Source organism: Acipenser ruthenus, chromosome 15 (assembly GCF_902713425.1).
Source record: "Acipenser ruthenus chromosome 15, fAciRut3.2 maternal haplotype, whole genome shotgun sequence".
NCBI lineage: Eukaryota > Metazoa > Chordata > Actinopteri > Acipenseriformes > Acipenseridae > Acipenser > Acipenser ruthenus.
In genome coordinates this window covers 24,730,570-24,754,029 of record NC_081203.1, presented here as the reverse complement: position 1 = coordinate 24,754,029, position 23,460 = coordinate 24,730,570, and the positions used below count along the sequence as shown (strand labels likewise).

General features: G+C 37.0%; 4 protein-coding genes across 6 annotated transcripts in view; 2 read left to right on the top strand and 2 right to left on the bottom strand.

Moving 5' to 3' along the window:
• The window catches only part of LOC117422543 (inositol-tetrakisphosphate 1-kinase-like), a 56,004-nt gene extending 50,018 nt beyond the window's left edge, over positions 1–5,986 (bottom strand). The window contains exons 1-2 of one of the 2 annotated variants that reach the window (XM_058987570.1): positions 5,640–5,986; positions 4,981–5,163 (exon numbers count right to left, since the gene is read on the bottom strand). In XM_058987570.1, coding sequence (XP_058843553.1) covers positions 4,981–5,075 — 95 coding nt within the window. In that variant the 5' untranslated portion in view covers positions 5,076–5,163; positions 5,640–5,986. Of the gene's footprint in view, positions 1–4,980; positions 5,164–5,345; positions 5,425–5,639 lie in introns of those variants that run through there. The other variant, XM_058987571.1, reaches the window with a different exon arrangement.
• A 3,196-nt stretch (positions 5,987–9,182) lies between these two features.
• Positions 9,183–13,190, top strand: LOC117422705 (lysosomal enzyme trafficking factor). 2 transcript variants are annotated; one of them, XM_034037977.3, is made up of 2 exons: positions 9,183–9,338; positions 10,666–13,190. In XM_034037977.3, the coding sequence occupies exon 2, from the start codon at positions 10,681–10,683 to the stop codon at positions 11,077–11,079; it is 399 nt and encodes a 132-aa protein (XP_033893868.1). In that variant the 5' UTR covers positions 9,183–9,338; positions 10,666–10,680; the 3' UTR covers positions 11,080–13,190. The 2 variants fall into 2 exon arrangements, with proteins under 2 accessions (XP_033893868.1, XP_058843552.1); XM_058987569.1 differs by lacking the exon at positions 9,183–9,338 and adding an exon at positions 9,679–9,705.
• A 165-nt stretch (positions 13,191–13,355) lies between these two features.
• On the bottom strand, positions 13,356–16,167 carry LOC117422706 (uncharacterized). Its single transcript, XM_034037978.3, has 2 exons — positions 15,898–16,167; positions 13,356–14,616 (listed from the first exon to the last, which is right to left on the bottom strand). Exons 1-2 carry the CDS (start codon positions 16,100–16,102, stop codon positions 14,510–14,512), a joined length of 312 nt encoding a protein of 103 aa, XP_033893869.2. The 5' UTR covers positions 16,103–16,167; the 3' UTR covers positions 13,356–14,509.
• Positions 16,168–16,763: 596 nt separating this feature from the next.
• Positions 16,764–23,460, top strand: LOC117422097 (putative E3 ubiquitin-protein ligase UBR7). The gene is made up of 11 exons (XM_034036753.3): positions 16,764–16,979; positions 17,607–17,740; positions 18,612–18,672; positions 18,855–18,950; positions 19,401–19,454; positions 20,070–20,175; positions 20,616–20,800; positions 21,121–21,285; positions 21,422–21,590; positions 21,878–21,939; positions 22,405–23,460. Exons 1-11 carry the CDS (start codon positions 16,851–16,853, stop codon positions 22,495–22,497), a joined length of 1,254 nt encoding a protein of 417 aa, XP_033892644.3. The 5' UTR covers positions 16,764–16,850; the 3' UTR covers positions 22,498–23,460.

The window sequence follows — 23,460 nt, the reverse complement described above, 5'->3', positions numbered from 1 at the left end:
ATAACAAACAGATCTCCCATCACTTAGAGTCATGATTAACACATAAACAAGCATTTCTCATTCCCTAATCAGGGAAACACAATATCAAAATACAGATTCAAATCCAAAGAACAGCTCTATAAAACACATACAGTACACTCCAACCACAAAATGATTAAAGTAATTGTAGCTAACAAAACAATGCCATACATTTTTCAGCTCAAGCATGTCCATTCGTGTTATACGGGGCAGCAGTGTGGAGTAATGGTTAGGGCTCTGGACTCTTGACCGGAGGGTTGTGGGTTCAATCCCCAGTGGGAGACACTGCTGTTGTACCCTTGAGCAAGGTACTTTACCTAGATTGCTCCAGTAAAAACCCAACTGTATAAATGGGTAATTGTATGTAAAATAATGTGATATCTGTATAATGTGAAATAATGTATAATGTGATATCTTGTAACAATTGTAAGTCGCCCTGGATAAGGGCGTCTGCTAAGAAATAAATAATAATAATAATATGACTCGGAGGTGTTCTACAGATTTCAATTAAATCTATGTTTAAGCAAACATGAATTTTCATTTTAAAAAGATATCTGGTACTACACTTGCAGTTTCATGGCAATTTCCCACCCTTTCAGGGTATTCTTTTCTGTCAGTAACCCACCAGTTGCTTCCCCTGCTTGGCAGCCGGTATGACGCTTGACCCTGAAGACACTGCTGAGGTGAAATAACCTAGGAAGTGCAAGCGGTACACATTTCCTGGAAGACAACAAACTGAGAACTCTCTTTTACCTAGTGTAGTAGCAGATGTCAACTGTGAAAATGAAAATACATGTTTGTACATATGAGACCTGTACATTTCCAAATTAATAAAGTAGCACATTTTGAACTGAACCATGGCACAAAGGTTGCATCAATTTCAAATGTGATGCAGGTTTCATCTGGGGGTTGTAGTATACAGTAGATGCATGGAGGTTTACCAATAGAACTGGTTTAGGATGTTTACATTGTTTGGGTTGTATTTGTGCTGTTGCTACATAACAAATGAATGACTGTGATCAAATTGGCTGAAAGGACCTTGAGTGTTGTAAAAGAATTCCAATTTGTGTATTTAATGCTACTTCCATTATCCCTGTTCCTAATGTATTCTACTTCAAAATGGTTTTCAACTACACATATACAGTATGAAATGCCCCGACGCACACACAAATGTCCATTTGCCTACAAATATCTTTGTAAGACAAAACTCCCCAATACCCTCTGCCTACTTTAGCAGCATACTGTGGATGCACATTAACTCTTTCAAAAATAAGCAACTACTGTATACATAAAGATTAAGAAAAACGTACTGTATGCTATTGTCCCAATGTCGTACACTGAAAGTGGCATAAAGATCCAGAAAGGCCAGTAACCTTTCCCAGGCTGTAATCACTGTCTGCCACTTTGAATGGAGTTGTCCTTCCTGGACTTCTACTGTATATATCAGTTTTCAGTGTTGCAAGAGTTAAGATAGTCCACTCGCCACAAAGCTGTAAAGATCTCAGTTGTAATAAATTGAATTCTATTAAATGATTTTTGCCTGTAGGGCTTTTTCACCTTGTAATATACTTCTGACTGATGTTAAATCACTCACGCACACTGTGTGTGCATTAGTTTTGAACCCAATGTTTATAAGTATTTTGAGTGTTGTTTTAAATAAATACAGTAGCTTACTGCACAGGAGGCTCTTGTGGTCAACATATGCTGCCCAAATGGGTTTAACCCAGCAACTGTAATTAACAAATAAAACACAAAAATAGCTAATTTGAGAGAAAAACAAAAAAGGGTTCTAACAGAAGTGCCACAAAGTTGAAGAAAGAAGGTGTTTAAGAAAGATAAGAGGCCTGATAAACTAGAAGGAAACAGACACTTCCTTAAAAGCATCAACTTTCCTTAAGCCATCCACATGTCACTGTCACAGCAGAGGTTAAAAATATGTGTGGACAGCATGCTGCACTTCATCAGGGTTAATCATTCACACAGTGTGTGTTCCTTCTATAAAGTTCCAATACTATACATGGGAAACCTATTAGAGGAACTAGTGCAGGGGTGGGAATACACTGCAAAACTCCAAATGTGGACCAGTATGAGCCACTTCAGATTTACTACTCTACTGAGCTATAGACAACTGAACTTATGACCTCTACAGTATATTACGTCTGACTAACTTAGGGATAAATAACGCCTACATTAAAATGTGGACTTTCTTGGCTCAAACTGCTATGTAAAGGGTGTCTCGGTCTCTTTCTCTGAAAAACAACTGTTCACTATTTTGGTAATCAAAGAAGTCTAACATAGAAATCACTTAATCTAGTACTGTACTTTAGTCACGCTCAGGCTTTTAATAGTACAACTATTATACATTATTCATTTTACACTGAATATAAAAAGGATCCAGTTACAGAGGAAAATGCAACTGTACTGTACTGTACAAACAAGAGTTGGGGCGTTCTAGAAATACAGGGAGTTGGTGGCAGACAATTTGGTTACTTGCGTTGATTTGGTACAGAGCTTTTCATTCAATATCTTTAGAGCTGTATTAGAAGGTTCAAAGGTTTGTTCACTAGCCAGGAATTCGAAGATTGTTTTAAATGTTTGAAGGTTCGTCAGACACCATTCACGCACTGTATGTTTTTTTGTTTTTTTCCCGTTAACAGAAATCGTTTGAATACTATAAATCACACATTAAATGTCACTCACATGCAAAATTTGATCTTTTTATTTGTATAATGCATATTACTTAAACAAAAGTTGTATTAAAATCCACTATCAAATCGTTACATGTAGCAACTCTATATGACGCCGCTGTCATGTATGAAGCAGGGTATTATGCCAAAGCACTGGGGAGGGGGGGACCCTATAGAGGTTGTAATGCTTCAGTAAAATATGTAGTGAGTATCTAGTGTACAAGACAGTGTAAGAGAAGTGCTATGGTAGAATATGTTTGAAACATACAAAATATACGCTAACACGAATAACTTATCAGACAGTTAAAGTAATCCAAAGTCACTATTTCAAACTTAACACAGACAGTAATATTAGACTACACAATTAGAAGACAAACACAAGCAGGTAGCAGAAGGTAGGATATGATTACTTGCTGAAGGAACAAATAAAATACTAGTGGCTAGTTTTACAGAACCTGATTAGCCTAATCTTGGATTACCTTCCCTAAAGTAACATTAGGTTGTCCAAGCTTAGTGCTAATATAGGTCTGTGAAACCAGGCATAAGAGCATTATTAGATTGTTTTGGGACTTGCTATCAAGGGATAAACCTCAATGTGCTAAAAGCTCTTCTGGTTTACAACATTTAAAAAGTACAATTAAATACTGCATGCTAAACACACAAAATAGTGTTGGAACTTTGTTTGCTTTATGGAGAATCAGATTTCTTTGATTGAAACACAGTTGTTTTGCATACATCAATGGAGAAATTAAAACACTATCCCACATTATGGATATCTTGCCCAAGACAGTTTAAATGCTGTTCATTTACTGTTATGGAATTGAAGCATTTTATTTTGTACTACCCAGGAGTGAGCACTACTAGAACACAAGGAAGTTCTATGCCAAATCCAGTGTCTATCCCATATTTTAAGGCAATTACAAAGGTTATAATTAAAAATGACCTAGAGATCTGCATGTTACAGTTTGTTCTATTACCATTTCAGTATATTTGAGAGAAAGTTGCACCTAAAGTGAAACCAAAAGTTCAGTCATAAGGTTTAGAATTTCACCTCAAATGGAAAATGGAGATGTGAATTTGACATATTGTTCTTAACTCTGAAATACCCTATTACTTTACATGGAGAAAAAAATAACTGTCTAACAGCTTTTTGTGTGTTATCCCAGTATGCAAATGTTAGCTTTTGAGGCTGGTCTGTAAACACAATACATGTCTACTGTACAGAGGATGGCAATGTATTATAAGCACCTGTTTAATCATTAACTGGCATTAAACTAAAGGGTAAAAAGACTAAAAACAAAAGCAGATTAAAATCATTTGTGGGTGACACCTGCCATAGCCATGGGAAGCCAGAACCACACATTCAACTTGAACTGACCATTCCTCTATGATTATCTCATCCAATTACTTCAGGGAAGCACCTACTAACGGCTCTAATCAAAGTCTGTCGGTTCTGCTGTCAGTGAAATTGACTTGCAACGAGAGACAGTTATTTTTTTTACAGCATACAGTATACCTGATGTCACTCACGTTATTTGCATAACAAATTATAAGGAAGCAGTTAACTATAGCAACAGCTGTACACAAAATGTGTAATGCAGATGACACAAGTTTTTTTTTGTTTTTTTTCTCAACCCCAGTAGTGTTTGTGTTTAGGTTTTAATATTATGTTGTGCAGTATGTTATATTGAGTGTATACCTCTTAATATATTTACTGTAAAGTGATGGTTAACTTCCTCTTTCCTTTGGTCAGACTAGAAAACAGAAATTCCTAGTTCAAAACAGACATGCCCAAGTTGTTATGAAATGGGAAACATTAAACAATGTGGTTGTACTGTAACTTTTCCCCTTGCTCTTACAGAATAATACACTGAAATATAAGTTATAGTTTAACACAATATTATGGAAACAGAAACTAAGTGAATGATATGCTCCTGTATTGCAGTAAAAAGTTTTAGCACCCAAAATACTGCAGTCTTTCTGTAGTATTTTACTAGAAATTTGCATTATTACCACAAGAAATATGACTGATGACACCGATGTGGACCGTTCTCACAAATGTATCGTTCTTTTCTTTACAATTACAAATTAGCGAATTGTAACATTATTAAAATAATCTATCGATGAATGCACCACCACGACTAGCGAAGTGTTTCTTTACTTCATCAACAACAACAACAGAACAGCTAAATGTTTTGTAGCTTTGCATATTGTAAGTTGCTTCAACCGCCACAAAAATTTAAATACAAATAATTGAGGAATGCATGAACGTTACCTGCACATCTCTGCAAAGGCCTGAAAATGTAGTTTCTTGATCTTCTTCTCACTCAGCCAGTATCCGACTCTTCTGCCTTTAAGGAACGTCTGCATCTTGAGTTATTGTAGAATTTAAATCCAGATGTGATAAATAATTTAAATGGGACTCGAGATAAACAGGAATCCGACTCCCTTGTTAAACCTAGGGAGAGCAGAAAACGGGTTAATATCAAAAAGCGGATATGTATGTAAAGTGAAACTGTGTCATGGTGTACAGACACCTGACAAAACTATTGAAATGCAGCAACACAATACGATTTAGTACTCTGCATTCAGCAATATATACAAACTGACTGTAATTAATGTAGGCGTTCGTATTCTCACCTTGCTTCTGGAAGTGGAAGCGGTTTATTTCCACATTTTACTAGTGGCTCTTAACTTATACAGTAGAAAACCAGTAAGTCCCTCGTCCCGTTTTTTTTTTTTTTTTTTTTTTTTTTTTTAAATCAACCCTCTCTCTTTCGAAACGAGGGGGGGGGGGGGGGGGGGGGGGGATGGTTAAGCAAGGGATCTGCAGAGCAGAAATTCAATAACATAACTGCATTTAGTGCAAATCTAAATCAGACTCTCCCTGTGCACAAAAGTGAGGCTTACAAAAATAACTAAAAAACAACGTACCCGGTTTTGCATTCTTTGCTCAGATCTCCATTCGCTCTGCCTTGATCGAAATATCCAGAACGTTCTCCGCACTCCTTAAGACTGTTTGTGCTCTCGTGTTTTCAACCAGATTTATTGCAAATATGCCCCCTGACACACCCTCCCGGTTTCAATTGTGTTCATTTATTAGTGAAGGCAATGTGCAGCCGGATCAGCCATAGTATACTGTGTGTCTGAATTTGCACACAGCAGCTCAGAGAGATATGCGCTCTCCTCTCGCTGGAATGAGAAAACAAAACCTTCTCAGTTCAACACAGCACCCCTAGGTGGCGCCAAGTGGACTCTCAACGTTAAAGAAACAGCGCCTCGCTTTTCCTGTTGCAATATACTGCGTGCACAGATATTAGCAGGCTTAGATAGGACACGCCTATCCTTGCAGCAGTATGCAAATTGAGCGGCCATATTGCCTAGGTAAGGAAGTACATTTCCTATAAGGCAACAGCTAGAAGATAAGATAGATAAGAGGTGTTTCGTTGCTGTTTAAACTTTGATTTATACCAGTAATACATTAAAATGACCAATAGTACATGAAAATATTGATTAACAAAACGTATGTGATTTTTGATCGTTAAATACAAGCCCACTCTGTCAACTGAAATTACAGTACTGTATCAGTATCCGATTAAGCAGTGTTCATTTTGATTTTCCACTTACTATATTAAGTGAAAATATGCTAGTTGTCGTACTTGTCATCATCATTATGACTATTATTATTTTACCTTGTCAGACATAAATCGCTTTTGATAATGTTGCTTGTGTATAGCCTACTGATTATTTCAACGCTGCCCTCACGATTGACGTTTATTTGGAGGCACGAACACCAATAATTTGTAAGTATAACTGTTAATACAGGCTATTATTCTATAGATGAATACAAATATAGTGTTTCCAAAAAGTAATATGTTTCATTACCTTACTCATAAGTTATAAGTAACATCACTTTTTTAATTTCCCCATGTTAGAGGTTAAGGGAATAGAGAAAGAAATGTAAAACAAAAAACAAACAAAAAAAGCATCATTTTAAAGTATAGCATATTTTAATAGACGAGAAAGATCATGAGTAAGATGCATAGGAAATAGAACACATTGTTATAGTTATTTGGCAGACAGCTCTATCCAAGGCAACTTACATGGTTTTTAATAACCCACATTAAATCACAGTTTCATGACAACTTTGTGGACTATAGCAAAAAATTGATTCAAATTATGTTTAAAAAAATGATTTGATTCAAGTGAAGTCATTTTTCCTGCCACCCAGCGTGTCATCATCACTTTTCATACTATTCCATGTGACAAGCAATCAAGGAAGCACCTGCCAATCGAGCACCTACTATCAGCTCCTTACCAAAGTCTTATCAGCTGTCACTGAAAATGACAGCCGTCACAATTCTTCAGGTGTAGGACTCAGTATCAGATCTTAATAGAACTGCATGTGTTAATAGGATATTGAGGACATATTTAAAACTGTACTTGCAGATGCTAAAGGGGATGGTTGGCCATAGTGATTCACTTTTATCCAGTAACTACACTGAAGCTGAAGCTATACATTTGCTGAAACACTAGTGGTTTATCAATATTATGCAATGTGATTTCAATTTAACAGGTCGACTACCTAATGTTGGTAAGATTAGTGCTAATTAGATCTGTGAAAGCAGTCACCAATATTTTATTTTTTATTTTTCATAGATATTATTAATATGTATTTATTTATTTCAATGCAGAAAAACATGCAGTGAAAAAAGAGACTATAAGACTAAAAACACTGCAAAATTATAAGACAAATGCACTGGCCAATCATCATTAATGAGCTGTTTCTGTGGTGGAAGACCAAATACTCTTCCTAACTTCTTAACACTGATGAAGGCTGCTTTGTCTTGTTTTATATTCAAGCACGTACATTTGCACGCTGCCATCAGTGTTTTTAAAATGTCTTTTGAGATCTCCTCAGATGGGACGCCTGAGGTAAGTGAATACTAGATCTAGCACATATCCCTGGGACACACCCTGGATCTGATGTGGTACTCTCCATTCAGCAGGGCTTGAGGATACTGACTCACAAAGCAATTACCTATTGATTTTCCATCAAGGCTCGGGACCTGAGAGAGAGAGTGCTCTGTGAACCATTATCTTCAAACAAGGACATTTTCCTAACATGTCTCAACATGTAATGTATATCATAGAATTTGAGCAATTGCCTGAGGGTCAAACAATGTTCCCTTCTCTGGTGTGACTCCCTCTGTCTCCCTCTGCAGTGGAGGATCCTGCATGGGATTATTGCTACAAATAAATCTGTGAGCAAAATATATCCTAAAATAGTAGAGCAGTGCCCTTTTTGTATTGAAAGAGCCACTGTTTACCATGTATTTTGTGACTGTTCAAGGCTTATTCCCATTTTTTTTATTTATTAGGGAGCATACTCACTGCTTTGGGTTTTGTTTTTACAAAAGAGGATTTTATTTTTGTAATTAAATACTAGGCCAAAAAAAGAGCTGTATGTTGTTTGGCTAATTTTATTGTGGGCAAAACCGAACTTGCTATTTTAAAATCCCACAAGGCAAAGAGAGGGGGGCTGGACATTCACAATGCATTGTGTATTTTAAGGGTACTGGTCGTCACTAGATTAAAAATTGAATATGCATTTTATAAAATTACTGGTGACTTAGAAAGTTTTAAAATTCAATGGTGCATTAAATGCCCTTTGTGAACTCAGTGAAGAAAATGAATTATATATTCATTTTTAAAAGTTTTTTTTTTCTGTATCTTTGATATTTATTAAATTCTGTTTTTGTTTATATGATTTATTGATTTAATAAAGAGCTTTAAAAGGTAAAAAAAGTCTCTCTCTCTCTCTCTCTCTCTCTCTCTCTCTCTCTCTCTCTCTCTCTCTCTCTTGAAGAACTCTGCATGCAGGGTTTCTGTGGGGTGTTTGTCCCATTTTGTGTAGTCCTAGTTGGTGATTGGACCCCACACTTCATAGGGCAATTGGCTGAATCACACTTTAAAAAATGTTGAGACAAATTTTGACGTGGGGATTTATATTATAGAGCCTTCTCTTTATGGCATAAAAACCCCTGCGTGCCTTATCCTTTAATGCATTCACTGCCAGGTTAATGCTCCCTCAGGCACTGATGGTCAGACCTAGGTATGTGTAGCTGCTGGTGTGCTCTAGGGTGGCGTTGCCTAGAGTGAAGTGGTACTTATTTCCCTGAGATCTGGCTTTCTTTTGAAATATCATGACTGGTCGTGTTCATGTTTACTGCCAGGGCCCAGGTCTGACAGTACTGACAGTACTCTGCTGCAGACCCTGCTCTGTTGGGGACAGCAGGACCAGGTCATCTGGGTAGAGCAGGGATTTTATTTCAGTGTCATGAAGAGTGAAGCAGGGGACTGCAGACTGCTCCAACACTGTGGCCAGCTCGTTCATATAGATCACAATGCCTCCAAGCTCCCCGGCCCCTCGTGGTGACGTTTTATTCCTGTGACAGACAAAGACCAATCAAAACGCGAGATTGTTATGCGGTCAATAACCGGGCCTCTTCATACCTCGATAGGGATGTGCAGCAGTGTATTCTATGGCAGCTGTTTGAAATGTATGGAAATGTATTGTTGCATATCGTGAACAGTGTCTGCTGAAGATTTAATTGTTATAAATTAAGAAAGGTAAGAAGGCACATCTAGTTTATTTACTGTGTATTTGGTACCGTAGCAAACATATTGTAAACAGCTGTTCCATATTATTTTTAGGGTTTCAAATTTACGGAAGTTGGCTGTATATATTTTTTTCGTGCGATGTTAAAAAACAACTTTTTATTTATTTTATTATTATTATTATTTTTTTACATTGCTTGCCGCCACCACCAGAATGAATTCAATTAAAAAAATAAATTTAAGATGGAGAAGGTGAGAACAAAACCTAGATAAATGACTCGCTGACTTTTTTTGTTTCCTTTTCAATTTTACATTTAGTTTTTGTACTGTGTCGAGTAATATATCCCTGAGCTGAGGCTGTTTGCACATGGCTGATAAAGTAAGCACATTTCTACCCGTCGTAAATACAAATATTGCTATATGCATATTGGTTGGGGTTTTCTGTTTCTCTCGGATGGTTTTACAGTGCCCGTTGGATTTGCATTATTTTACAATACAGCGATACTGTCTTGTTGTTGCCAGGTTGGATACACGGTAGTTATTTTATGCTGTGAACCACGTTCACAGATGACCGGTATTATCTAAGTTGCATGGGTTGTTAAAATAGTATCGGATGTTAATTATAAACACACGGCACAGTAGATTAAAAAAAAAGTATGTCCCTATAACAAAGTTAGGTAACTTGGTAATACTGCATAGATTATTTTTTTTTATTGCTATTTTGTCTTTTTTATACGACTATATTAAAACGGATTTTAAACATTTTGATATCAAATGTAACATTGCTGGGCTAGTAGGCTATGAATGGGAGCTATTCTGAATCACGGGTCAAAGTGACGTTGAATAAAGCTTGTGACAGACCACATTGTTTAGTAAACCAAACCCTCAAATGATTCTTGAAAATACGTTAATCTAGTCCAGTAGAGACGTAGAGGGCGCATTTATTTCAGTATTCCAATGTAGTGCAATGCAGCGTGTCTTTATTAAAGTCACGCACCTTTTGTTATTTAACCCTTTGTAAAGTGTAACAACAGTAATCTTTTTTGTAGGGATTCTTACACATTTGTAAAAAAAACAACAACAAAAAATAGTATCTTCTTTCTGTACCTGTTATATACCTATTTTGGTGATCCGGAGCTTTGTTTTGTATAGCTCACATTATAACAGATTATGAAACAGTGATGATGTTTTTGCACTTTTGTCTTCCAATTTGAAATCAGAGGTATTATGCCAATGAGAAGACCGTTCTGTTCTCCAAAGTATTCTGTATTCAGCATGTTTCACAGAATAGTACAGGCAGATATATATTTTCTCAACACTGCACTGTCTTCCATTTCAGAAAGGAGTATGGAGAATGATGAACTTTCGTCAGCGGATGGGATGGATCGGTGTGGGGCTGTACCTGCTGGCTAGCGTTGCTGCAGTTTACTACGTCTTCGAGATTAACCAGACGTATAACCGGCTCACCCTAGAGCACATCAAGCAGACTCCTGAGGAGCCCCAGCCTGGGGAATCCTCGTGGGCTCACAGCCTGAAGAGCCGTCTGCTCTCCTTCCCCTTCTGGTTATGGGCCACCATTTTCCTAATCCCCTACCTCCAGGTCTTTCTGTTCCTGTACTCCTGCACTCGAGCTGACCCCAAAACAATAGGCTACTGCATCCTCCCCATCTGTTTAGCCGTCATCTGCAACCGACATCAGACATTTGCCAAGGCCTCAAATCAGATCAGCAGGTTTCAGCTGATTGATACGTGAAATAAATCATTAAAAAAAAAAAAACGACGACCAGTGAAGGATTCTGGCACTTGAGAAAATCAACACCATGCTTAAAGGTCTATTGCAGTTACATTCTTGGATTATGGTGTGCTCTAACTTCTGGAAGACCAGTGTTGACTTTTGAAGGCCAATGAGCCAACTAGTGAAACTGCTTGGGAGAGGGAAGGGGATTTAAATATATATATATATATATATATGTAAGGGGGAAGGGGTTACATCTTGTTCTCTGTAGTACCCACACTGAAACATGACAGGAAATGGAACACAGTTATAACAGGTCCAGAATTTAAAAGCATATTGAGCCTGAGATAACTACTTACTATCCACCAATTGAAGGTACTTTTGTATTGTATGTTACAGCAACAGTGGAAATCATTGTTAACTTGTCTTATGTTAAATTACCTGCACACTCCAAGCATCACCTTACTTCTTTCCCTTTTTTATGATTCAAATTTTTCGGAGCCTTTAAAAACTAAAAAAAAGGTTTTTTTTGGATGATCCAAGATAAAGGAGACACTGTCTAACCCACCAGTGTTATTGATACAATGTAAAGCAAATTTAAAGTGAGGAATCTGATCACAAAGCTTGAGCAGTCTACTAGCCACACTGCAGTGTACAGTGCCATAACCACTAAGCACAGACTCCCCAGGATCTCTGCTTTTATTAAGCCTTATGTTTATTTTGTGCTACATTTACTAAGCTTTTTGTGCATCATGCTCTTTCAGGTTAAATAGTTTTCAGCAAAAAAATGCTTTTTAATGAAACATTTAAATGATTTCCCACAGCATCATTTTATTCTACTTCATAAAGGCAAATTAGCCTAGTAGCAATTCATTTTGAAAGGCAATTTACGTTGCTACTGTATTTTAGTTCAAGAATAGAATTTGAGATTTAAAATTGATAAAGCAGTTCATTTTTTTTTTAGAAAAAATTATACACTGAACTATTTATTCATTATGACCTCTTGAAACTGTGCTTACATTGTTAATATGAAAAGTGGATAACATTTGTCATTAAAGGATTATGAATATTTCTATCACTGTCAGTGTTAACTCACCGCTCAACAATTTAGATTTTATCCAGACGGTAGTGTATAATATGGTAAAAAAAAACAAAAAAAAAACATAACCATGTTTCTTTTTCAAATTAAGTAAGTTTCATATTGTTAGCCTCTCTTTTCTGATTGCATTGCATTGGCAGAGAATGGTGACACATTTTGTAAAAGGGTGTTTTATCTGTTGAATAGTAGGGTATGGGCATTCTACATGCTTGTTTTCACAACTGCATTCAAACACAGGGACAACTTGTGGTATCATTAAAGGCAAAAGCCAGGTTTAAACCCTCAGTAGTGTTCATGTGAAAGCATCAATGTGTATTTACTTTTTAAATTTACAGTCATGTTTGAAAAAATCTACATTCTCTTTTCTCCTCCTATTTTACAATACTAAAAGCATGAATGTATTAAAATGTATTACCAGTAAAGCAGAGCTATGATAGTTGTTGTTGTTGCTCATTGGGTAAGGTTTCTTAGACATATGCATGAAATTCTGAATTAGCTTTTTTATGTCTAGTATTCTTAGGTGATACTGTTCCTGCTATAATAATTGGTATAGTGGCTGATTTTTTCAGTCCCCTGATTCAGACTTAGATAATGATTGTATCCAATTCTTGTGATTTAAGGCACATGCACTACCAAGCAAGCTACTGACTGTTAACCAAGGATGTATAGTTCCCTGAGCACGTGATCAAGGCTGTATTCCAAAGATAATGTGTTTCATCTTATAGTACCACATACAACCTGCTATTTGCCTTTGGAGATATTGCCCTTGTTTGGTTGGGGGTGGAGGTTTACTGTGGGTTTTAAAGGAAAACACTTTACCGTTTTGATGCAGTTTATTATGGAATGTCCAATTGAAATCAAACTTCTCTTAAGACTTTTAGAAAAAGGGTTACCATCAGTGTTCATGATGATAAAAATATTAATTTTGGGGAACTTTGTTTTCTGCCCTTTAAAAATAATTGCACTGTGATCAAATAAAACTGCTTGGATTTCTTTTTATAATAATAATAATAAAAGTTTCAGAAGTTTATTTTTTTCCTTTTCTTTTAAAGCAAAGAAACACATCCTGGAAATTCAATAGAATACAGGTCAGCCCAGTAGTACTCTTTCCTTCTGCAGTTTGGACAAAAAGTAAAATGCCTAACACTTCAATCACAGCTTGGTAAAAAAGACAACAGGTCTTATTTTCTCAAAATGGCATCGATAAGCTACTTTATTACCCTATTCAAAAATGAGTAAACACATGTTCATCACATGAGGTGTTACATTTGCCATTCCAGATTCAATGTGAGTGTGGACTGGGTGATCACAACATGTAGTTTCCATGTAAACAAGCAAAGTTCAAGAAATTGTGGGGCAAATATTGAAAAGTTATTTGATATCAAGTACACATGTAAAGTATAGAATATTGGTATTAATCAAAGTAAAAAGATACAATGCACTGTTTGGAAAAGTTGCTACATTGACACTGCTTTAAATTTTCAACTTGAAACAATGAATGTATGTAATTCAATACTAGTAACTGCTATCTCTTCAACTTTGTTTTCAGGACACTGAAACTACTGTATTTGTTGGAAATTACTGGAGCAGAGTTTGCGTAAAGAAGTGCAAATATTAGTAGAATATTAGTCTAGAGGCACTTTACATAGTGGGCCGAGCAAGATCACATTGACCATGTTAAGGTAGTTTCCAATATGTTGTCCAACTCAATAGTTTCTTTTAAATAAACAAGAACATCAAATATGTGTAGATTTGGATTCATGGATAAAATGTTCTACATTATTCATGAAAAATGTTTCAGCACTGTGCAACGTTAGGCCAAATGTAAATTTACAGGGTAATATGGCACAGTTACCATGGTGACTAGTTTAATTGGAGTGTCATTAACTAACTGCAGGAATGATCTACAGAAGCTTCTCATTACAGAATCTGAGCTCTTAACTATCCTATTTTTGAGTCCAGTCTACACCGCAATGCTTCTTAATTAAGTTGATGACTTGCTAGTCAGTCGTGTAACAATTTATATCTCTATTCAGGAAATGTCTTCATGAAATGAGTTCTGGAGGTCTCACTTCCAAACAGAAAGGTGTCCAAAACAGGAGCAGCTATTATTACCCACCTTTGCTGGCATAGGGCTGAAGGTGGAGTTGAACTGCCTTCTTTATCCAACCTAACAGAGACACTCCTCAAGGACAATTAAAGCAAACTGACTGTGTACTGCACTTTGAAACAGCATGCACAGTGAATAAAGTGGGGGCATCAGTCTCCAGTGCTGAGTCCAGCAAATATTCAATACAGCAGTAAAAGAAACAAGTCTCCTAAGGCAGTCTCCTGTATGTGGCCACGGTTTTACACCTGCAGATTTTTGGTTCGTTTTGCAGGTGGCTCCAGACTAGATGCTTTGGTCTTGGGTTTGATTTCCTCTTCATCCTCTTCACTGTCACCCTCATTTTCATCTGTAATGGATTAGGATAAAACTGATGTTAGCATTAAGTAATGCTCAGTTTTACATTGGATCTGCCTGTATTTGCTCTTTTTTCTGGAGCACAGCTTGATCACCTTATGTATTCATTCATTCTTAGGTTAATTATGCACTTATATTTAAATCCCTGTTTTATACAAATGCAGATAGCATAACAGTAACTAATGCTTATTATATAACAATGTAGAGGTTTGTTTGAAGCAGGCCTGATACTGCATTACATAAATAATAAAATATTAGCATCTATAATCATACATGACAGGGCAGTGTGCAATGAAACAATGGACTTCCCATCGCAAATGTGGCTCCAAGTAGAACTGAAATACATATTTAAAGTAAGCTAAAGAAAAAAAGACAAATAAATACTGTTGTCATGGGGAACTAAATGACTGCTACTTGGAGTATGAACAGTATGAACACTGTGACATAGCCTATAGGATGTATTACATCACTGTGACATCTGAACGGGTGTATTACATCATATTTATAGACAGTGTTGGGAAAGTTTCTTACCAGATGTTGCATAATAATTAAACTGTTCATTTTCACTGCTTAAATTTTAAATCGGTAGGTATTCCGATTGAGTACCCTCAGCTCGGAAGGTGGAAGGAACATTTCGAGGACTTCAGGCGTCTTCCCAGGTAGCACTAGTTCTAACCCTATGCGTTTTTACAGTACGTGCCATAATTCACCTTGATGATCACAGTCTTCAACGGCAATGGAACCGATGATACATCGACACATTTAATATTCAATAGGGTCAGTTTTATTTTTTGTTTGTAAAAAAGGAAAAGAACGTTAATGTTCATACTTTATTGGGGAAGTACAGCGTGTTGCACAGCAGTGGACTAGGGTTAGCAGCTTGAGGTACCTTTTAAACCCAGGGTATTGTGCCATACAAATCATTTAGAGCAATGATTTGATACAGATTTTGTTATCTTTTATTAAAAACGCATTATTTATTTATTTATTTGCCAGGTGAAGATAACCCTTGGTATTTCAAATACAATACTTGGATGAGACGTTCATGAAATTGCTAAGAATGTGTAAAGAGTATTGAATAAAATAAAATAAAATAAAACGAGTCGTTTCAATATGGGAATATAAGAGCCGTAAAAAACGGCACGTATTTTATACTAATTCATTTCGTATCTCAACGTTTACATGCATCCTGTTGAAAAGAAATGAAAATATGATGCAATCCAAACCTGTATGTTTTTAAAATGCTTTTAGGAGTACTACCGCATGCACTTACCTTCTGAAACGTCATTGCCATTCCGAGAATGTGGGTTCTCGCTTTTTTCTTGATTCACCAAGTCACTGAGCACCACCGACACCTCGTCTTTTAACTGTTGTACCCCACTTAGAATCGACTTTATGTTGGTTTCAGCTTTTACAATGAACTGTTTGGTGTCCCCGTTTCTGTATTTCAGCTCCCCTCGCAGCTCACAGCCTGCCATGATTGTATCATGACCTCTCAACTCTGAACCTTAGCTCCAAAATAAACAGTCGTGTTTTGTATTAATATTTTAAATGTATTGGTGTATTTATTTATTTGCAAACAGTATGCACGACGGGGGGGGGGGGGGGGGGGGGGGGGGTCAATGTTCAATGTTCAGTTTTGCAAACCATAAGGAAATAATGCTTATATTTAAAAATGCAAATATGTCTAAAAAAGAAAATCCTTAGTTACAAAACACGCATGCGCAAACCATGAAAGTACAGTCGTTTAACAAAAATAAAGTGAAATAACAGCTGTAATCTTTTACTTCTGACCTGGAAACATTAATTTCCAAAAAGTTGAGCGCAAAGTCTCTTCAGCTTAACCCTTCCTATTTTTTTTGGTGCGCGCTGTTATTTCTGCGCATGCGCCACAATACGTGCCTGTGCTCAGAAAACAGCAATTTACATATTAATTACGAACTGTCATAATTTGCCAATGTTTCCGTTTTGTTCAAGAGACCGTGTCATAAGTGAAATTTACTTCAAAAGTCTGATGCATTTTTTTAACATAGCAAAAACCTGCTAAAATTGACACGGCTCCAAGCTCACTCTATATCCCACAACCCTTTGCGTGCAGCGTCACGGAAGTAAAAGGGGGGGTCGGGGGGGAGGTATTTTTGCAAATAGAAAACCTTTGATGTTCTCCCGCAGCAGGCTTGACCTGGAAGTACTAGCAGTTTTTTTTCTTTCACTGTTTTTTTAAGGATGGCGGTAAAGGAAGGAGATGAGGTTGTTCTTTCTATGGTGGATGTCCTAGAAGAAAATGAAGAGTTAGAGAATGAAGCCTCTGCTGTGTTGGGGGGCAGTGATCCTGAGAAATGTTCATATCCTAAGGTACTGTATTTAAGAAGTTGGCACAAGTTGCAGTAGATAAATAGTATTTTTTTCATCTTAACTAAGAGCCCCCTCTCGGCTGTTTGTAAACAAATAATTTCCTACTTGATGACTTTTTATTTGTTTAAATTTTATTATTTTTATTTTATAATAATAAATACACACAATCAATGTCATTTGGGAAATGACAATAAGCCTAACGTTTTATATTCTGAATATTAAAAAAAAGAAAAACCCATTCCTTTTCTGTGTAAGCAATTCCTTAATTCGGAATACGTTTTGTAGCAATAGCACACAGCTAGGACAACAAATTAAAACAGTTTGGCACCTATTTTTGGCGAAAGCACCTCGCACAGTTTTTTTGTACAGTAAGCGTGAGCATGAGGCCCAAGTCTGATCCTTATACGTGTTGCACAGGAAGCAAACTTGGACTTTAGTGTTTTGGCAGGGTACTTCACCATAGTCAAATGGGAAATAAAGTTTCAAGAACTCCTGACTAGTCTTTTGCTAATGATAGGTAACGAAGTGTTTTTAACGGTGTGTGGTATGCGCCTTTTCCCAGCACGTTTTCTATTGGGGGTTCCCTGTGTTATTGGATCCCTTACTTTCTGCCTATCTTTTCTTAAGGGTTACGTTAAGAGACAGGCCCTCTATGCTTGCAGTACCTGCACCCCAAAAGATGAGGATCCAGCGGGGATATGCCTGGCCTGCTCCTACAAGTGTCACGAGGGGCATGACCTCTATGAGCTTTACACCAAAAGGTAAGCTTTACTTCTGCACTGTAGGGTGAGGTATCATGACTGTTATGCACAATGTCAGTGGAAACAGTAATTATTATATGAACTCTTAAGAGTAGCCTTTTTGTATCAGCATATGTTCAAATATTTACTGTGTAAAGCAAAACAAGACTAGTAGATATTTGAATGCTAAATTACAATTATTTATCTTTTAAACTATAGTATACCTTCTGTAACTACACAAGGACCACTGTAAAAAAAAAAAAAAAAATGTCACATTTGTTACACTTATTGGATTAATGGCAAGCTCAATTTTATGTGGTGATGGGTCTATCCTAATGCAATACGGATATATGACCCAACAAAAAAGTCTTGAGCTTGCCAGTAGTCCAAAATGTATAATGTACTTATCCAGTGACACGCTTTTCCATGGAATGGCCCATGATCTAATTATACAGTCTGTGCACCAAGGCTCACTGTTTCTTCGGTATTCTGAATATAATTTTGGGGTATCTGCTCAGTAGTTAATTTTGAAAGTTAAGAACTGATGGAAGACTGCCAAGGTCTTGTGAATGGCCCCTGCAGTGCAGGCATTAAATTAAACTGTTTATTGTGGTGGTTTACAGGTTAAATACTCAATCTGCAAAAGCCAAGTATGGTTTATCTTTCCCTAGTGTAAACTGTGTACATTTATAGCACTATGTTGAAAGTACAGTAGGAAAATAAATGTTTGGTATAAACACAACCCCTCTTGTTTATCTGCAGAAATTACAGTAATCGAGCTAACCTTGTGATCACTGTAATTGGATTGAACAGTACTTCTTAGCTTGGTACTTGTCCAGTGAATATAGTGATCTTGGACCAATGATTGGGGATTTATTTATTTTCTTTACAGGAACTTTCGTTGTGATTGTGGCAACAGCAAGTTTAAAGGCTTTGAGTGCAAGCTCTATTCTGTGAGTACTTTAATTTCCCCCATGCTGCTGGTGACAATGAATGCATACGCCAGGCTTTATTATGTTTAGATTTTATATGCTACTGTTATCCATATAAATACAGTTAAAATATCTCCAACTACATATATCAAATGTAAATACATAGATTAACTTGGATTACCTTCTGTTTATTGTTTTTGTAGGGAAAAGACACATTGAATACCAATAACAAATACAATCAAAACTTTGTTGGTTTATACTGCACCTGCAAAAGGCCTTATCCTGATCCTGAAGACGAGGTATGGATTTGTTTCTTATGGTACTGTAGCAAGAGTCAACTGAACACAAGATTTTATATATACAGTAGTAGACCCTGATATATTTTTTGTATAGGATGGAAATTGTCACATTAGGTTAGCTATATTTACTATTTTTATATACAATACAAATGGGGTGCAATAAGATATAGCGGGTACACCATGAACGATCATAGCAAACTGTAATTATTCCACAAACAATGAGCCTAATAACCCACTAGCCGCCATCGTATATGCATATGTATATTCTCATAAAATACTGGAACTACAGCACATCACACTATATTCTGTTTTAGCACAAGTATTATGTATGAAAGAAAGTATGTATAACCCTAGATTTAACAGCTGTGTGCTGCATCTGCTTAGCTAGATGTTTTTTGATGTAACTCAGCTTGATGTGGTGTCGACATTGAAGTGCATTTCTCTTGTTAGATTTCAGATGAGATGATCCAGTGTATTGTGTGTGAAGACTGGTTCCATGGCAGGGTAAGCAGGATTACCTTTCAAGGGGGTTATAATGGAGGATCCTGTTCATCCAGTTACGATGAAACTGATGCTTCGTTCCCCTAATTCCATGGATACAGTTAAATCGTTGTTTTGATGTTGCTGCACTTAAGGTTTCTATACTAAAGGGCAGGTTATGCAAACACAAAGATATTTTGGATCAACTGCCAACCTTGGAAACTATCACTTTATACTCTTAACGCTCACCCTCAAAGATTTACACAACAGTTTCCAATGTAAAACAAATAAATAAAAATAGAATGTTTAAGGTTTTCTAACCTCCTATTTCTATAAACATATTTGCTGCTACAGATGTATAATGAAATTGCATCATCATACTACAGTACATATAGATTACTCAGTGATGCCTGTAATGCGTTATGTAAGTTATCGAAGATCTTTTGATTGATCGTTAGTGTCTTTTAAGGAAGTACTGTAACAAATGGTCTTTTACAGTTGATTTCTTGTGCAGTGGTGTTTGGTACTACTTTTAAAAGCTACTGTGATAAAAAAAAAAATATATATATATAACCCCACGCATCCCTAGTGTTTAAAGTACTGGATGATGTTGCTCACTTGCCTTGTTCCTCTTTGCAGCATCTTGGTGCCATCTCTACAGAGAGTGTGGAGCTCCAGGAGATGATCTGCGTGTCCTGCACAAACAGAACCCCCTTCCTCTGGGCCTACGCAGCACAGCTAGCAGGTATTCTAACACCTTCACAGCATGTTCTTTTTCTGAACAACTATACATGGTTTGATATATTGAAGGTTGCTGTTGCTTCCCGTTTAAAAAAAATGAAGACCCCCAAAAACAGACTGTAGCTGTTGCTAATAAGATGAGCTGATGGAATTTAAAGCCTTGGTTATTCCCCCTAGTCCAGTTGTAATTGAGCTCATCCTGAAATTGGTCTGCAAAATACTGCTTCTCTACTTCTTAATTTCTTTTTTTATTGTAAGTGTAACATACCCCCCAAATGCTGGTTCTCAACACCTACAAAAGCTGCACCTTTTCAGGGAAGGCAGAAACCAAGTGTTTCTGTAAAATTTAAACTAAATGGTATGTTGCTGGAAAGCAACATTTTGCATACAAAATTAGAAAAAAATACAAAAGGCTAAATTGTATTTTTGGTGGTGAACCGCCAGCTCCTTCTGTGACTGTAGTGAGCCCCATCGAGGCTGACGTGGACATGAGTATGGAGGAGACTGAGGGAAAGAAGGGGGTCAAGGAGGAGACTGAGAACAAGGCCCCCGAGCCAAGTGCAGAGGAAACTCCCACCTGCAAGAGTGAAGGACAGCAGCCTTCCACCAGCACTGCTTCTGACCAGAAGGTAATATCTATAAAGACCAATTGTATCTCAGCACATCTTAAACAGTTTGAATGTTGCCTCACCATAACCATCAGATATTTCCTACCTAATCCAGGGGAGCAATCTCTCTCTTTGGGCCCCCAGCCAAGATCGGCTGATATGGGACTCATGTACCCTGGAATCTGAGTCCTGTGCTACTAAAGGCAATAGCTCTGTTTGTTCATTGTTTTTTTGTAGGTTATGGTGATGTACTATGAATCTGATTGTAAAGTGCTCTGTATTTCATTTACAGGGAATATACATACTTGACTAGTTTTGTTTTACTCTCCTCCCACCTCTAGCCGGTCGTCAATGGAGAGACTGCCTGTAAAAGGAAATTGGATGAAGCCGAGACAGAGACTTGTAAGCTAGAGAAACTGAAAGCAAAGGCGTTTGTACAGAAAAACACTGCCATCTACTTGCCATACAACTGGCGCAGCAAGCTGTGTACCTGCCAGAGGTGCAAGGTATTCCTATTGTATATAGTGAAATTACAATTTGGGTGATCATTTTGACTGTTTTCTGGTAGTGACATCGAGGAAGCTTTCAGAAGGAAGGTGGAGAAGTATATTGAGTATGGTTTTCTTAATTTACTGTTTTCAGAAAACCTATGCAGAATCTGAAGTGCCCTTTCTGCTTGATGAGTCGGACACAGTACTAGCCTATGAGAAGAGAGGACAGTCCAGTCAGGAGAGTGACACAGAAAGCAGAGATCCTCTTATGGCAGCTTTGAGCGGCATGGACAGGGTCCAGCAACTGGAGATGATATATGGTGAGAAAATGACTGTCTGTGCTGGGTGATTTATAGCACTGGGCTACCATGTGCAAAGTAGCAGGCTTGAGTACCTAGGTAGTACTGGCCTTTATTTATGCCAAGGAATATTTGTCTTCTTGCTTATACAGATGTTAAAGCTATGTATGAGAGTGTGTATAGGCCTTTATAGAACAGACTTGCACTCAAAAAACAATAAATATTATATTACGAAGAGTCGTGTGCATAATATGTCTAGATTCTGTGCAAGTTTCTTCTTTTTGATCCACCTGTTGCTCCCTTTCCAGAGTACAACGACCTGAAGACTGAGCTGAAGGATTATTTGAAGAGGTTTGCCGATGAAGGCAAGGTAAGTGGCGAATGCAGTAATTGCACATACCTGTAGATGGTATACAGCAAATGGCATAGAACCCTGACTTGAGAGGTGTCATGTCACTGCACAACACAGTCCCAGTAACTATGCACCATTAATATAAAGTCAGATTAAAATATGAAACCAGATGCACTTCATATGGTTACAGTCTGTATAGCTTCTCAAACTACAAATGTACTCATTACTATATTTAAGGACTAAGTAACATTCAATAATGAGGCAGAAGATGAGATTGTTATTCCAAGGAAAAGTTTGAATTTGTTGTTTTCATTGCTTTTCTAGTTTTATCTTGAACAGAGGCCCTTTTGGCCTGGTCTCCCCTTTTTAATACTGTGGATTTAATCTCCATGGCACTCCCTGGATAAGTGAAATGTATAATAACTTTGAAACACGCAGGCAAAAGCCAGCTCAGATTAAAGATTTGTATTCTATTCTCTTCAGGTGGTAACCAGTGAGGACATCCAGGACTTTTTTGAACAGCTACGGTCTAGGAAGAGAAGAAGGGTTGATAACAACCACCATTACTCCACTTGAACAATTTCTTTCTCTCTCTGGCATTCAAGCAACACTTTCAAACATTTCAGATTCTTTTCAGGCACTTTCTTTTTTCTACTCTACTTCTAAATAAAGATGTTGCAATAGGAAATCGAATGGTCCTTCAGGTTTCCTGTTTAATATTTTGAGCCAGCACTGTGGTTTTTAAAGACTCTTCAGTTTAATGACTTGGTGTAGGGTATCTCAACAGAAGACATAGAATGCATCGATTTATTAGAATCTCCTTTCTGCTTGGTAAGCTGATTTGTACCATGAGTGTATGGGCTGGTATGTGAAACCCAGTGTGATACCGCACAGCACTGCAGAACCTCTGTACCACAGTACAAAATAGAACTTGATAGCCAGGCTTTATAGGTGGGCATATGAGTTTAATGTGTACCTGGTTAATGTGCGAGTAGCACATACTATATGTGGTACTGTCTTTTGTTTTTAAACATTGAGTCATTCTTTTTTTATCTGCTTTTGTTCTTTTAAACTTTTTAAATCTTTTTGTTGTAGGAAGAACATGTAATGCTAGATAGATCTTTGGTTCCTGGTTGTATTTTGAAGGATTGAGACCTCTTTATCTAACAAGCTGTTTTTGTCTTTCCACAAAGTGTGATCTACAAGAAATTAGAAGGGGTGAAATATACTGTGACACAAAACAGAATGTCTGAAATTGCACAAGCAAATAATATCAACAAAATGTAACTTAGCCTTATAAAATGCATCTTTGTGCTATCCTGTATTGTTTGATTTAAGAATTTTCGTATTTTCATATTTCAGTACTTTCAGTTTAGACATATTTGTTAAATTGATGTTTCATTCCCTCTCAACTGAATCTTCTTGTACTATTTGTGTAAAACAGCAAGATTCTAATTTGGTTTAAGTACATCACTTATGTTGTTCATAACCATTATAAGGCGTAAGTAGTTATGAAATAAAGAGTACATTTTTTCTCTC